Here is a 15,192-nt window from a genome sequence, read left to right on the forward strand (position 1 = left end):
GCATTCTTTGGATGATTGTTTAAATAGAAATAATGTGCAAGTGTATGGTGAAAAGATAGGGAAATGACATTAACCATAATGTTCGTTGGAGAGCAATTACTTTGATGTTTTGCTTCTGATGGTCTCTTGATTAGTGCTGGTGTTCAAATTCTTGTCACTTATTGAAGTACCCCATCTTCTCACTTTTCACTCTCAGTTAGGGCTATAGCTTATAGATTATGATTAATAGAATAAGTTGGCAGAGATTTGGAGTCGGATGTTTCTGTGGGTGTCAGCAAGCTGATGTCGGGTCCTCACAGACTGCCCGCCTATGGCATCAGCGCATCCCTTGCCACAACCCTCCAGATGATGGGCTCATATTTGACTACCTCCGTGCTCACCATCTTATTAAGGCTCCCTTTACTGCAAGCTCTGTCAGGTGGCTAGCAGTGATGTCTGATGAGCTGCCCCAACAGGATGCTATAAATTGAAGAGGCCTGAAGTTGGTAAGGCCAATGAGTTAGAGGGAAACTCCCTACGGAGAACTATTCGGCTGTGAGTCTCCCTGCACTCTCTTTTCTGTCTGTTGGAGAACGTAAACTTTAGCTCTGACAGACCCTGGTCTAACACCACTATGCTGTCCCATTGGAGCCAGTGGTCTTGATGCACCATTGAGGGGGGCGGGGGGGGGGCTCTAATCATCTTGGGTTGGGGTTTGGTGCTCTACTGTGATGTCATTGAAATGCTGATGTTGGTGAAATCTCTGATTAAATTAAGCCTCATTGAAGTAATTGGTGTGCTGCCTCCAAAAAGCAAGCAGCTGAACTAGTTGCACCTGGGAAAAGCCCTTTGGAGATGCAACTGCCAGACAGCATCCTGATGCGACTGTCATTTATTTTCCCAGAACTCCTATGCCTTCCACCAACCTCACCATGTTCAAGCCCAAATAAATAGTGCTGAGAAAATCGCCATCTTTAAACAACAAGACAATGAAAGGTTTTAAAATCTAATAAAATTCATTAGGCCTACATACATGATTATTACTTCTGCTTTTGATTCCTAACTAGCATTACACAAACTTGCTTTCATACCAGCAGTTTCTGTTCCAGTTTTGCAATGATGCCTAAAAGTGAATAACCTAGCTTGACTATACCTGGACTTTTGCTCAGGAATTGACAAGTGGCTGAGGTAGATTTTCACCCTTGCACCTTGGTGATGTCTGTTTTCATGCACACAACCTTGAAGTGACAGTAGTCAAATAGATTTGAGTGTGGATGGTCTGGAACTAGCTAATGGAGGTTGTTTTCTCAGAACAGGCACTCATATTCTGTGAGCAATCACGTCATTTTCCTTCTTTACTTACAGGAATGCCAAAGACACATCATCTCTTTACACCACTATTGACCCTGTTTGCAGCAGCAGCAGGTGTACTCTGCATTATCTTAGTGATCCTGTTTTACAAGTATCAACAGGTAAAGTGCAGCAAAGCTTAATATTTCCAATATTTCACTGCACTTTATAAAAGTTGTCATTAATATGATTATAATTTTTGATAGAAACCTAGGTACCAAATTCAGTGGAAGGTCGTTGAGGGAATTCAAGGGAATAACTACACGTACATCGACCCGACACAATTACCGTACGATGATAAGTGGGAATTTCCCCGGGATAAGCTGCGGTTTGGTTAGTGGATACTTTGCTTGATTGGCATAAATTGTTCTTGTATTAAAGCGTTCAATTAAGCTGCATTTGATTAACAATGAACCCATTAAAACAATAGATCTTTCGCAAAAAAGATGTTCAAAGAAATATTCTGCTATTCAGCTGAAATGGTGACTTGGCCTTAGAAATGGATGTATTTGGAAAGCTCGGATTATTTACCAGAACTAGTCAAGTGAATGGGTTGTCAGGATTGAATATAGGCCACAGCTTATCTGAGTTTGAGTATGGAAAGATGTTTTTTCAGCAGACTGAAAGGCTGATCAGCAGACATTTTATAAGATTATTAAGGCAGAGCTGTTGGAGAATAGGTTTGGGGTGAGTAGACCAGAACATATTGTAGAAAGGGTTATTCACAGTGAGTGAGTATAAGGGTGAGGAGTTATCAGGGTAGCATGGGATCTCAATTCAGAGTTGGGAGAGACAAATATCAGCACAGTTAGAGATAGAATAATCAAGCAGCGTCAACATGACTTTATGAAGATGAAACAATGGCTGACAATTGTATTATAATTGTTTGAGGATGCAACAAGCGAATTAGATAAAAGGAAAACAAATAGATACACTATATTCAGATTTCCAAAAGGCATTCAATAAGACATTGCTCATAAGACTATTTAATAGTATAGAACCCTTGGTTTTGGGGTGAGTAAATTAGCATGAATCCAGGATTAACTAACTAATAGGAGGGATTTGGGATAAGGGAGGCATTTTCAGAATGGCAACCCGTAACTAGTGGAGTGCCACAGGGATCAGTTCTGGGGCCACAATTATTTACAATATATATATTAATGACTTGCATAAAGGAAGTGAAAGTACTATCAAAACATTTTAAGATGGCACAAAAATAAATGGGAAGGCAAAGTGTCTACAGAGGGATATAAACAGGTTAAATGAGTTGGCAAAAACTTAGCAGTATATTAAGAGTAAGAGGATTACCTCATCAGAAAAGATAAAATAGCTGTCGTGTGAATAAAACAATCCCATGTTAAGAATCCATAACTTGATTATTCTGCACATGGATATTCATTTATGAAGTAAGTGCTTCCTGTTTCTAGGTAAAACACTTGGTGCCGGAGCCTTTGGGAAGGTTGTGGAGGCTTCTGTTTATGGATTGACAAAAGCTGATTCTATTATGACTGTTGCAGTAAAGATGCTTAAACGTAAGTATATGTGATAGACGTTTTGTGTGGTCTAGAAATTGATGTGCCATAATTAGTGGAATGACAACTTCAAATCTGCTTTTGCAGCAAGTGCCCACTCAACGGAGAAGGAAGCTCTGATGTCAGAACTGAAAGTCTTGAGTCATCTAGGGCAGCACATCAACATCGTCAACCTGCTGGGAGCATGCACTGTAGGAGGTCAGTCCATGTATTTTGTATAAGCCGTTGCACACTTAACATCTGAAAACAAATTTACTTTTGGAGTAGTGAAATTGTCAGTGTGGTTCAGTGGTAACACTATTGCTTTCTCAGTTAGATGGTTGTTGATTCAAATTCCATGTCAGCACACATAGTCCAGCTGACATTCAAAAGCAGACTGACAAAATGCTACATTATTGGTGGTGCTGTCTTTCTGATGTGATGTTAAACTGAAGCTGTATATCCACCAGCATACTCCCTCAGGAGAAAGTAAAAGATCCCATAGATCACATAACTATTCAAAGCAGAACAGAGGAGTTGCCCTTTCTTCATATTGATTAATGCTTAGTCCTCAAAGAGTGTTACTAAATCAATTGATCTGGTCATTATTACATCGTTGCTGTTCATCGGAGTTACTGTGCTCAAATTGGCCATCATGTTCTTTACATTGTAATAGTAATTACACTTCAGCAGTTCTTCCATGGCAGCAAAGATCTTTGCGTTATTCTGAGTTTGTGGAAGGTACGATAAAAATACAGGATCTTACTCTTTGCTATCATGCTCCCTCACATAACAAAGGTTTATCAAGCTGAGTCTTGAAAATGTCAGTTGATACCATTTTAGGTGGAGAAAGGTCCAATTTCCATTGCACGTTTTGGAAATAAAAGCCTTTGTGATAAATTCTAGCTATTTTGTAATTTTATTGTATTGATAGCATTTATTGTAGACCAGGTGGTTTGGAGAGATTATTCATAATGTTGTTTTTTCTTAGTGAATAAATCTTGAACTACACCAAAATTGGTGATATGGTAGACTGTGAAGAAAGTAACTTAAGAGCACTAAAGGATCTTGATCAATTGGCCCAATAGGCTGGGAAACAACAAATGGAGCTTAATTTCGATAAATGTGAGAGTGAGGGGAAGGGGCAGTCTAATGATAGCTTAGACAATCTAATTACAGGGATATGACTGATGGTGTTTGGGGAGGTGGGTGGTGGGTAGTGCTTTGGGGATAAGGGTAAAGCAGATTGTGGCCAGTTAATGTAGTGGATTATGGGAAAATCCAATGACAGCTGGACAATCCACTGGACCTCAAAGGATAAGTTGTGTTTCTGTGAGAATCTGACAATGGCTGGGAATGAGAAGTTAGGGATGGGGGTGGGGGTCCAGCCATGGTAGGAAGTGGTGCAGACAAATTGTGGGGGCAGACTTACTCGTGGTTTTGAGCTTTGACGAAGCCCTCCTGTTCCTTCGAGATCACACTCTGTGATGTAGAAACCTCCCCTGACCACCTCCTCTCAGTTCCTGAATTTCCTGAGGCCTGGTCTAAAACAGAATGAGGCTACAATGAAGCCAAGCTGCCTCATTATAGCAATGAAGTGACCAATCCACTTCATGGGAATGGATTGATCACCTGCCTCTCATGCTGCCTGTGTTAAAATTGGGAATGGGCGGGTTCTGTTCCTGTTCCAGACATCTTGTAGTATAGCTTATTATCCCTACCTATATTTTGGGTATTAATATTCAGTCTAAGCTCTCTAAGTGTTTAGATTAAAATTGTTTCTGAGAGAGTACAAGGGAAACCTTCAGTAAGTTTCATTTATTTTGATTCTGAGCTAGCATGTATTGACTGCCGATTTATACAATCAGTGTACCCTCAATGTGAATCATAAATCATAGTTCGTAGGTGTTAAATGTAAAAAAATCCACAGTGTTACAAACAGTAATAATCTGGCTTAGTTGCACCTTTTAACATATTTTAACTTGGAGGTTTATTAAGAAGACCTTAATAAGGGAAAGTGATGCTGAGTGGTATTTTCATTGGAATAGTAATCCAGAGATCCAGGTAATGTTCTAAGGATCTGGGTTCAAATCCCATCTTGGCAGAATTCAATCAAACTGGAATTAGGCGTTTAATGATGACCATGAATCCATTGCTGATTTCTAGGGAGAAAAATGAACATGTGGTTCACTAATGTCCTTTAGGGAATGAAAATACCATCCTTACCTGGTCTGGCCTGCATGTGAATCCAGATGCACAGCAATGTGTCTGGCTCTTAACAGCCTTCTGGGATGGGCAATAAATGCTGGCCTTGTCAGTGGTACCCTCAACCTGTGAATGAAGGAAAAAAATCTTAAGAGACACGCATGATAATCTGCAGAATTATTCCAAAAATGACAAAAATTGTTTGAAACATAAAACTGACCTTGTTGATCCGCCAGGGACAGATAACATGTGGGCTATGTTAGCTGTAAGGCCCGCATGTTTTCTCCAATTTTATCAATGAAAATGTTTTAGTAAACTGCACTCTTTAGCTGCTGTCTGAGCAATAGCATAATTCTGAATGATGGCAATGGGTATGAATAGATAGTGCTGTCTTTGGGTAATACGACTTCTGCTCCTATTTCATCCATCCTTTGTATGCTCACCCACTTATGTCTCAGAGGTATCATTATTGTAACCACTGCTTCTCCTTTTTAACTTAAAAAACCTTGAATGAGCAAACTACACTGCCAAAGTTTGGTTTGGCTGTGACCCTGGACTACTTGGTTAACATTTGGTGGTTTGCTGGATGTCACATCAAAAATCTTGCAGTGGAGTTCTTTACTACATTGTACACATTAAATCAGTCTGTAGTGTAAGATATGTTTTATCAATTCTTACCTTTTCAGTCTAGCTGTATCAGTCAGACCAGCCTTAAGATCAGTAAGGGAAATGAATATGTCTGCTCAAGCAAGACAGCATGCAGAGGTGCCCCATATTTCCCAGATGTGACATTGAATTATTAACTGTGTTTGAAGTTTTCCAGAAGGATCAACCTGTCACAACAATTTCTGGAATTTGTTTTTTATGTGGCTTGTTTTTTATTTTTCTATGGGATGTGGGAGTGATTGGCTATGCTAGCATTTATTACCCACCCCTAATTATCCAGAGAGCAGTGAAGAATCAACCAAACTGTTGTGAGTCTTTAGGTAAGGATGGTAAACTCCTTCCCTTAAGGACATTAGCAAACCAAATGAGTCTTTACGACAATTGGTAATGTTTACATGGTTGTCAAAGGCTAGCTATTTATTAAATTAAATAAAATTGTTGTCTGATTGGAACCCACATCCCCAGAGATTTTTTTGATATGTGACACAACCCATAGAAATAGAGAAACTGAGGGCTGCAGATGCTAGAGAACCAGAGTCGAAAAGTGTGGTGCTGGAAAAGCACAGCAGGTCAGGCAGCATCTGAGCAGCAGGAGAAGACAGCTGATGAAGGAATTATGCACAAAACATAGTCTCTCCTGCTCCTCGGATGCTGCCTGACCTGCTGTGCTTTTCCAGTGCCACACTTTTTGACATAGAAATAGAGACTCAGCCTCTCCTTCTGATTCAGATATTGTTATAGAACATATAGAACATAGAACATTACAGCGCAGTACTGGCCCTTCAGCCCTCGATGTTGCACTGCGCTGTCATACTAATCTGAAGACCATCCCACCTACACTATTCCATGTACATCCATATGCCTGTCCAATGACGACTTAAATGCACTTAAACACGGCGAATCTACTACCATTGCAAGCAAAGCATTCCATACCCTTACTACTCTCTGAGTAAAGAAACTACCTCTGACATCTGTCTTATACCTATCTCCCTTCACTTTAAAGTTGTGTCCCCTCGTGTTTGCCGTCCCCATACTTGGAAAAAGGCTCTGCCTGTCCACCCTATCTAACCCTCTGATTATCTTGTATGTCTCTATTAAGTCACCTCTCAACCTTCTTCTCTCTAACGAGAACAGCCTCAAGGCCCTCAGCCTTTCCTCGTAAGACATTCCTTCCATACCAGGCAACATCCCAGTAAATCTCCTCTGCACCTTTCCCAACGCTTCCATATCCTTCTTATAATGCGGTGACTAGAACTGTACACAATACTCCAAGTGTGGCCATACCAGAGCTTTGTACAGCAGCATAACCTCCTGGTTCCAGAACTCAATCCCTCTATTAATAAAGGCTTAACAACTCTGTCAATCTGGGTGGCAACTTTCAGGGATCTGTGTACACGGACACCGAGATCTCTCTGCTCATCTACACTTCCAAGAATCTTACCATTAGTCCAGTACTTTGCATTCTGATTACTCCAAAGTGTATCACCTCACACTTGTCCACATTAAACTCCATTCGCCACCTCTCAGCCCAGCTCTGCATCCTATCTATGTCTCTCTGCAACCTACTACATCCTTCGTCACTATTTACAACTCCACCGACCTTAGTGTCGTCCGCAAATTTACTAACCCACCCTTCTAAGCCCTCATCCAGGTCATTTATAAAAATGACGAACAACAGTGGACCCAACACCGACCCTTCTGGTACGCCGCTAGTAACTGGACACCAAGATAAACATGTTCCATCAACTACAACCCTCTGTTTTCTTTCAGCAAGCCAATTATTGATCCAAACTCTATGTCTCCCACAATCCCATTCCTCTGCATTTTGTCTAATAGCCTACTATGGGGAACCGTATCGAATGCCTTGCTGAAATCCATATACACCACATCAACCGGTTTACTCTCATCTACCTGTTTGGTCACTTTATCAAAAAAGTCAATAAGGTTCGTTAGGCACGACCTACCCTTCACAAAACCGTGCTGACTGTCCCTGATCAGATTATTATTTTCTAGAGGTTATAAATCCTTTCTATTATAACCTTTTCCAACACTTTCCTAACAACTGAAGTGAGACTCACTGGTCTGTTCTTCCCAGGGTTGTCTCTTCTACCCTTTTTGAACAAGGGAACCACATTTGCTATCTTCCAGTCCTCAGGCACTAGTCCTGTAGACAATGATGATTTGAAGATCAATGCCAAAGGCTCTGCAATCTCTTCCCTTGCTTCCCAGAGGATCCTAGGATAGATCCCATCCGGCCCAGGGGACTTGTCTATTTTCACACTCTGCAGTATTTCTAATACCTTCCATGTGAACCTCAATCTCTTCTAGTCTAGATGCAAGTATTGCTGTATCTTCTTCGCCAACATTTTCATTTTCTATCGTGAACACTATCGAAAAATATTTATTTAGTGCTTCCCCTATCTCCACTGACTTCACACACAACTTCCCACTATTATTCTTGATTGGCCCTAATTTAACTCTCGTCATTCTTTTATTCCTGACATACCTATGGAAAGCCTTAGGGTTTACCCTGATCCTATCCACTAACAACTTCTCATGTCTCCTCCTGGCTCTTCTGAGCTCTCTTTTTAGGTCTTTCCTGACTTCATTGTAACCCTCCAGCGCCCTAACTGAGTTTTCACATTCTGTCCTAACATAAGCCTTCTTCTTCTTCTTGACCAGGGATTCCACTCCCTTAGTGAACCATGGCTCACGCGTTCTATATCTTCCTCTCTGCCTGACAGGTACATACCTATTTAGGACACACACAAGCTTTTCCTTGAATAGCTCCACATTTTTAATGTGCTCATCCCCTGCAGTTTCCTTCCCCATTCTACGCTTCCTAAGTCTTTCCTAATTGTACTGTAATTTCTCTTCCCCCAGCTGTAACTCTTGCTCGGTGGAGTACACCTATCCCTTTCCATCACTAAAGTAAACCTGACAGAATTGTGATCGCTGTCTCCAAAGTGCTCACCTACTTCCAAATCTAACACCTGGCCAGGCTTGTTACCCAGTACTAAATCTAAAGTGGCTTCACCTCTTGTAGGCCTGTCCACATACTGTGTCAGGAAGCCCTCCTGCACACACTGGACAAAAACTGACCCATCTATAGTACTCGTACTGTAGTGTTCCCAGTCAATATTTGGATAGTTGAAGTCCACCAAGACAACTACCCTGCCTTTCTCACTCCTATCGAGAATCATCTTTGCTATCCTTTGTTATCTCTCTGTTCAGATTTTGGAGTGACCAGTCTGATATTGAAGACTCACATATGTTGTCAATTTCACTACTATTGAGGAAAGCTACTTATGAAAATAAGGAAACTTCATTTCCAATAAGAAACCATTTAACTGCAGTACAAAGGAATCATTGGCCATACTTGACAGCAATCAAAATAGTCATTGTTCACCATGAATCCATTGATTACAGGGAAATCAATGACATTGAAACTTGCAAAGTTATCCTGAGCCAGTGATATTCCTCAGTTGGCCTAACAGCGGTGTGCAGCATTCCACAAACAAATCTGACTAACTTGTCTAACAACTGCTGTTATTATATGACAGCCATATTTGCAAATTTTCATTTTGCATATTCTGCAAAAGGGTATTTGTTCCATATGTGTATGTTATTGTTTGCCTGCTCCCATGCTATCCAGTCTGTCAGCTACATTTACACCTCCAGAAAAGGGCATGTCAACAATACTGAAATTTGAGAACATGCAACAACATGTACACCACACAACCATCAGAAATAGGAACAGGAATAGGCTGTTTGGCCCCTTGAACCTGCTCCGTCATTCAGTAGGATCCTGGCTGATCCAACATTGCTCATGTACACTTTCTTGCCCTTTCCTAACAACCCTTTCCCCGACTGATCCAGAATCTATTTATCTCAGCCTTAGATATACATAAGGAATGTGCCCCCACAGCTTTCCATGGCAAGCAGTTCCAAAGACTCACAACCCTGTCAGAGAGAGGAAATTATTTCTTGTCTCAGTCTTAAATTGGTGCCTCTTTATTTTGAGACTATGCCCTCTGGTCCTAGATAGTCTCATGAAGGGAAATATCCTCTCAGCATTTACTCTGTCAAGTCCCTTAAAAATTCTATACTTTTCAATGAGATCACCTCTCATTCATCTAAACTCTAATAAATAGAGTCCCAACCTGTTTAATCTTGGTTCATAAAACAGTCCCTGCATACCAGGGATCATCCTAATGAACCTTGTATGAACTGCCTACAATGAAATTATATCTTTCCTTAAATAAAGGAACCGAAACTGCTCACAATACTGGAGATATAGTTTCACCAACACCTTGTATAGTTGCAGTAAGACCTCCCTACCCTTACGCTCCAACCCCCTTGAAATAAGGGGCAACATTCCATTAGCCTTCCTGATTACCTGCTGCACCTGGGTGCTAGCTTTCTGTGTCATAGCCCCAATTCCCTTTGTGTTACAGCTTTCAGTAGCTTTTCTTTATTTAAATAATATTCTATTCTTTTGTTCTACCTTCCAAAATGAACAACTTCGCATTTTCTCACATTATATTCCATTTGCCAACTTTTTACCCACTGACTTAACCTATCAATATCACTCTGTAATCTGTTTGAATCCCTCTCACAACCTGCCTTTCAATTATTTTTGTATCATCTGCGAATAGGAGTTAGACAAATTCTGGGGACTTCAAGTAATACTAAAGAATTTGCTGGGAATTATAAATTGACTTATATGCATTGATGATGTTCCAGGCCCAGTTCTGGTGATCACTGAGTACTGCTGTTTTGGTGACCTTCTGAACTTTCTGAGGAGGAAACGAGATTCATTTGTTTGGCCAGAACATAAAGAACAGGATATGGTGAAGACACAATATGAGAATGTTCCACGTCTGAGGGACCCTGAGAGGTAAAAAAGAAACTAACACTATGAATGTCTTTGACCTGTTATTGAAAGTGCACATTTTATTGCTTTCATCTACCATAATATTTTATTTACACTAACTTATATTCTAACGAATCCTACGTATAAGTCCTTATGATAAAATGTACTATTTTTTTAGGATGCCACATTGAATAGCCAAAATTTCAAAAATTTCCAGTCTCTGTATTCCATTTTATTCCCTTTTTGTTTCAAATGCTTTAATGTAGAGTTCAATGTTATTGTCTAAGGCTCATGCACTGACAATAACATGTGTGGGCTCTAAAACTTGATTTGGTAGCAAGCAGGATATCTTAAACGTCACCCAACCTAATTTTGGTCCAGATGAAAAGGCATCGATCCAAAATACTAACTCTGTTCTTCCTATCTTCACATATGAGGAGAATTTCACAGGCCTGCAGAAGGCAGGGCCGGGGCTGTTTGAGGTTAATAAGATACAAACTCATCATTGAAGAATTTGTTTAAAGAGTGGGCTGTAGGCTGAAGTGGGTACTGCAGATGCTGGAGATTAGAGTCAAGATTTGAGTGGTGCTGGAAAAGCACAGCAGGTCAGGCAGCATCCGAGCAGCAGGAAAATCGACATTTCGGGCAAAAGCCCTTTACCCGAGCATTTAGCCCAGAAATGTGTTTCCTCCATCAATATAAACTTTCTCAAAATGTCCTTGACCAATGCAGTGTAGGCTGCAAGGTCCCTGTCTTCCTCAGCACTGACCACAGTTCCTAACAGTGCTGCTAAAGTTACTGTTCCTCTGTCCTCTGATTGGACTGGCAGCTCTATTGGGCTGGATACATCTGAATCCATGTGAGTTAATCTGTTTCGGGTGGAGGCAGAGAAAGGCAACTTATTATCTGAATGGAGAGAAATTTCAGAGAGCTTTGGTGCAGAGGGCGCACTTGTGCATGAATCACAGAAAACTGGTATGCAGGTACTAGTAAGGGCAACAAATAGAATTTTGTTATTTATCACTAAAGGAATATGGTATAAAAATAAGGATGTGTTGCTGCAACTGTACTAGGTATTAGTGAATCATTCCTGGAGTATCCGGTTCATTTTTAGCCCCTTTATATGAGAAAAGTCTGGTTGCATTAGAGGCAGCCTAGGGGAGATTAACTAGGTTGATTCCAGAGATGAGGGGTTTGTCAGAACTTGAGCATTTTAGGTGTATATTCTCCAGAGTTTAGAAGTATGAGAGGAGATCTAATTGAGGCATGTAAGGTATTAAAGGTGTTACGCAGTTGGAGGTGTGTACTGTACCTTTAGAAGAGAATGAAAGCTGGCAAGGACTTAACAAGCACAGATTGTACTGAAAAGTTTAAAAATGTAACATTTGGCTGTGAAACAAATAGCTGAGCTGAGTTGTAATGGTACAAATTTGAATTTGGCCAATCAATTTAAATTATACCAAAATTCAATCGAATTTGAATTTTACTATTTTGACAACATCAAACCAATGAGGTGATCTGATGTTTTGGGATATAAAAATCGGGCATTTTGAACTGTTAGCCAGAGTGGCAAAGAGCACCAATAAACATAGACTGTTCACAGAACCACTTTCTGAAAGGTACCTGTTCGAATGAAAGGTACCTGTGTAGCAGAAGACCGAAGACCCAGAAAAATCTACAGAGGAAGGTGCAGAGGAGAATCGACACAACTGACTGGTTTTGAAATTTGAATTCTTTTGTAAAACCTAATCAGGGGGTTTTATTTGATCATTATAGTGTTGCAGAGTGGGAGGCCGATAAATAGTTCAGACAAAGGAGGATTACAGTGTAAATAGTTGTTGTTTAATGTTCTCTTTTTTTGATTGGAGTTAAAGAACAAATTGTTAATTTTTCTTTATATAGTTGGATTTGGTAGTTCTTTGTCACTCATGCTTTTACAGATTACGAGGTGAGCTTGTCTGTGCATCTGGTTTAACTTAGCAGAAGGGTTTACCCCATATCATAACAAAGAGAATTGACAAAATAGATGTAGAGAGGATAATTTACCATGTGGGCAATCAGGAACAATCGAGGTCATTATTTCAGGGTAAGGGGTGACAGATTGAAACAGAAATGAGGAAAAATGACTTCTCTCAAAGTGTCCTAAATCTGTGGAATTCATGATCCCAGACTGTAATGGATGCCAGGACATTGAGCATATTTAGGGAGGAGATAGATTTTTAATTAGTCGTGCATTAAAGTGTAATGTAAAGAGAAAAATAGAGTTGAGTTGAGATGAGATGAGACCAGCCATGATTGTATTGAATGGTGGAGTAGGCTTGAGGGTCTAAATTACCAACTCCTGCTCCTAGTTCTTGTGTTCTTATCTCCTGCAGTTGCTGGTTAATTAAGTGGCAGCTTATTCATGAGCTACACCAGGTGAATGTCCTGTTGACCAACCAGAATTTGCTGTGCATTTCCAGCTGCTGCTGGGACTCTGACCTCTCATGGAAAATTCTGTCCATGCTTCCTGTCCTGCAGATCGCTTTCCAGTGTTTATTTGTTTTTATTTCTAATTTTGGGTTGGCTATTTTTCAGGCATTCCGGTGGTAGATGATGTTGGTTACTGAATTTGGACATCTATTCTGTATGAACAGATAAAACAGATTTAAATAGAGGTTCATGAGAAAGAATTGTTCCAGTAACTATAGGTTACAAGAGTTCCAGTAAAAATTGTTGTTGCTCATTTACATGCTTCAGTGCCTTTTTATAAAAGTGCATAAACTTACCATCCTGTCCTTTGTGATTGGAGTGGGCCATTCTATTGTGCACATAGTGATATGTAACCTCACAATTAAATCATTTTCCAGGCAAAATATTGTAGGTACTACCAACCTAATTGCATTCACTTCTAAAGCATAGTTATCTTGCTGTCATAAAGCAATCTGTTTTATTTGTCCATTTGGTATTGCACTTCAATAACCCCTGCCAGCCCATCTTTCAACATTTTTTCTTCAGTAAATCATCAATCATAGATCACTAGAATTTTAATGAACTGCACATTAGTTACCTCCTTATTTCCAGTCTTATTCATAGTTTGCAGACTAGCTCATGGACATTTTTGGATGTCAGACAAACTATTGCATATGATAACAAAACTCAAGAGATTCTATCTGCTTGAAAACAAAACGATTATTGATTTGCTTCACCAGTTGCTAGAGATTAATAACAATGTTTTATTTCACTTGATTTCTTGCTACAGTAATGGTTCTGGATCATATATGGAAATGAAGCCAAGTTGCACAGCATTGCCACAGAACCATGTAGACAAAAGAAAATCCCCAAGCAAGGGTAAGGTGTGTGTGAATGTGCAGAACATAATAAGTCAGTAGATACATGCATGAAGTATCATGTCAGAGAAAGAAAATTATTTACATACAATGCAAGGTTCCTGATTAGAGGATGTGCTTACTCAGTTGTCTTGCTACAGGCATTGCCACAATGGAAGGAGATCTCAGTAAATAGAGATATGAATGCAGGGTCATCAGAGATCCACTAGGACTGGAACGTGACCTGCTTTTCATCACTCACCACTGCTTGCTTTAACTTTCAGAACGTTCCAGCAGAATCTGTCCAAATACTGGCAGGTGTAATGAATGTTAGTGATGGAGTCATATCATGCAGTACAATTTCTATGGTTAGAACCGTAGCAATATTGAATGCAAGGCATGATCCTGGGAGACTCAGCACCACCTTGTTGACCTGCAATCTTCTTCCCGACCTCTCCGCCCCCGCCCCCACCCCCTCTCCGGCCTAACACCCTCACCTTAACCTCCTTCCACCTATTGCATTCCCAATGCCCCTCCCCCAAGTCCCTCCTCCCTACCTTTTATCTTAGCCTGCTTGGCACACTCTCCTCATTCCTGCAGAAGGGCTTATGCCCGAGACGTCGATTCTCCTTCTCCTTTGATGCTGCCTGACCTGCTGCGCTTTTCCAGCAACACATTTTTAAGCTCTGATCCCCAGCATCTGCAGTCCTCACTTTCTCCATGTTCCTGGCACCCAACATTTCAGAGATGATTTAAATGTTGAATATTTTCCTAAAGGACTGTGTAGAATCTGTTCCATGAAGTTGTTGATTTATTTTCAGAGATCACCAACTTTGCTTCAGCACACCCACTGGCAACTAACCATATCCAACTGTTAGAGTACCTGAAATCGACAGCTGCCATTTGTCTGCCATTCCAGGCTGCTGACAGATGGGAAAACTGGCAGAATTGTGGTGAACTGGCATGGGAGGGGAGCAGAGCAGGAGTGGTTCCTGATCTCATTAAAGCAGAAAATCTCATCTTCCAACTCAAGGCCTTACTCAATCTTTGAAGGATTTCAATTCAAAAGAGAAAAATATAAATGTTAATGTAGAAAATATGCCACATAATCTGCGCTTATGAAACTCCCACAAACAGCAAATTTATAATGACATGATAATCTGTTTTTGTTGTGGGATATATTTGGACCAGGACACCAGGAAGAACTCCTTACTCTTCTTCAAAATAATGCCATGGATGTTTTGAACAATATGCAGGCAAACCTGATCTTAGTTTAATATTTTTACCTATGCTATAC

General features: G+C 40.3%; 1 protein-coding gene across 1 annotated transcript in view; it reads left to right on the plus strand.

The window, feature by feature from the left end:
• Positions 1-15,192, plus strand: part of kita (KIT proto-oncogene, receptor tyrosine kinase a) — an 87,546-nt gene that overhangs the window by 48,160 nt on the left and 24,194 nt on the right. The window contains exons 10-15 of the mRNA XM_072569524.1: positions 1,345-1,451; positions 1,536-1,662; positions 2,757-2,861; positions 2,949-3,059; positions 10,458-10,611; positions 13,829-13,917. Coding sequence (XP_072425625.1) covers positions 1,345-1,451; positions 1,536-1,662; positions 2,757-2,861; positions 2,949-3,059; positions 10,458-10,611; positions 13,829-13,917 — 693 coding nt within the window. The remainder of the gene's footprint in view (positions 1-1,344; positions 1,452-1,535; positions 1,663-2,756; positions 2,862-2,948; positions 3,060-10,457; positions 10,612-13,828; positions 13,918-15,192) is intronic.

This window comes from Chiloscyllium punctatum, chromosome 1 (genome assembly GCF_047496795.1).
Source record: "Chiloscyllium punctatum isolate Juve2018m chromosome 1, sChiPun1.3, whole genome shotgun sequence".
In the NCBI taxonomy this organism is placed as follows: Eukaryota; Metazoa; Chordata; class Chondrichthyes; order Orectolobiformes; family Hemiscylliidae; genus Chiloscyllium; species Chiloscyllium punctatum.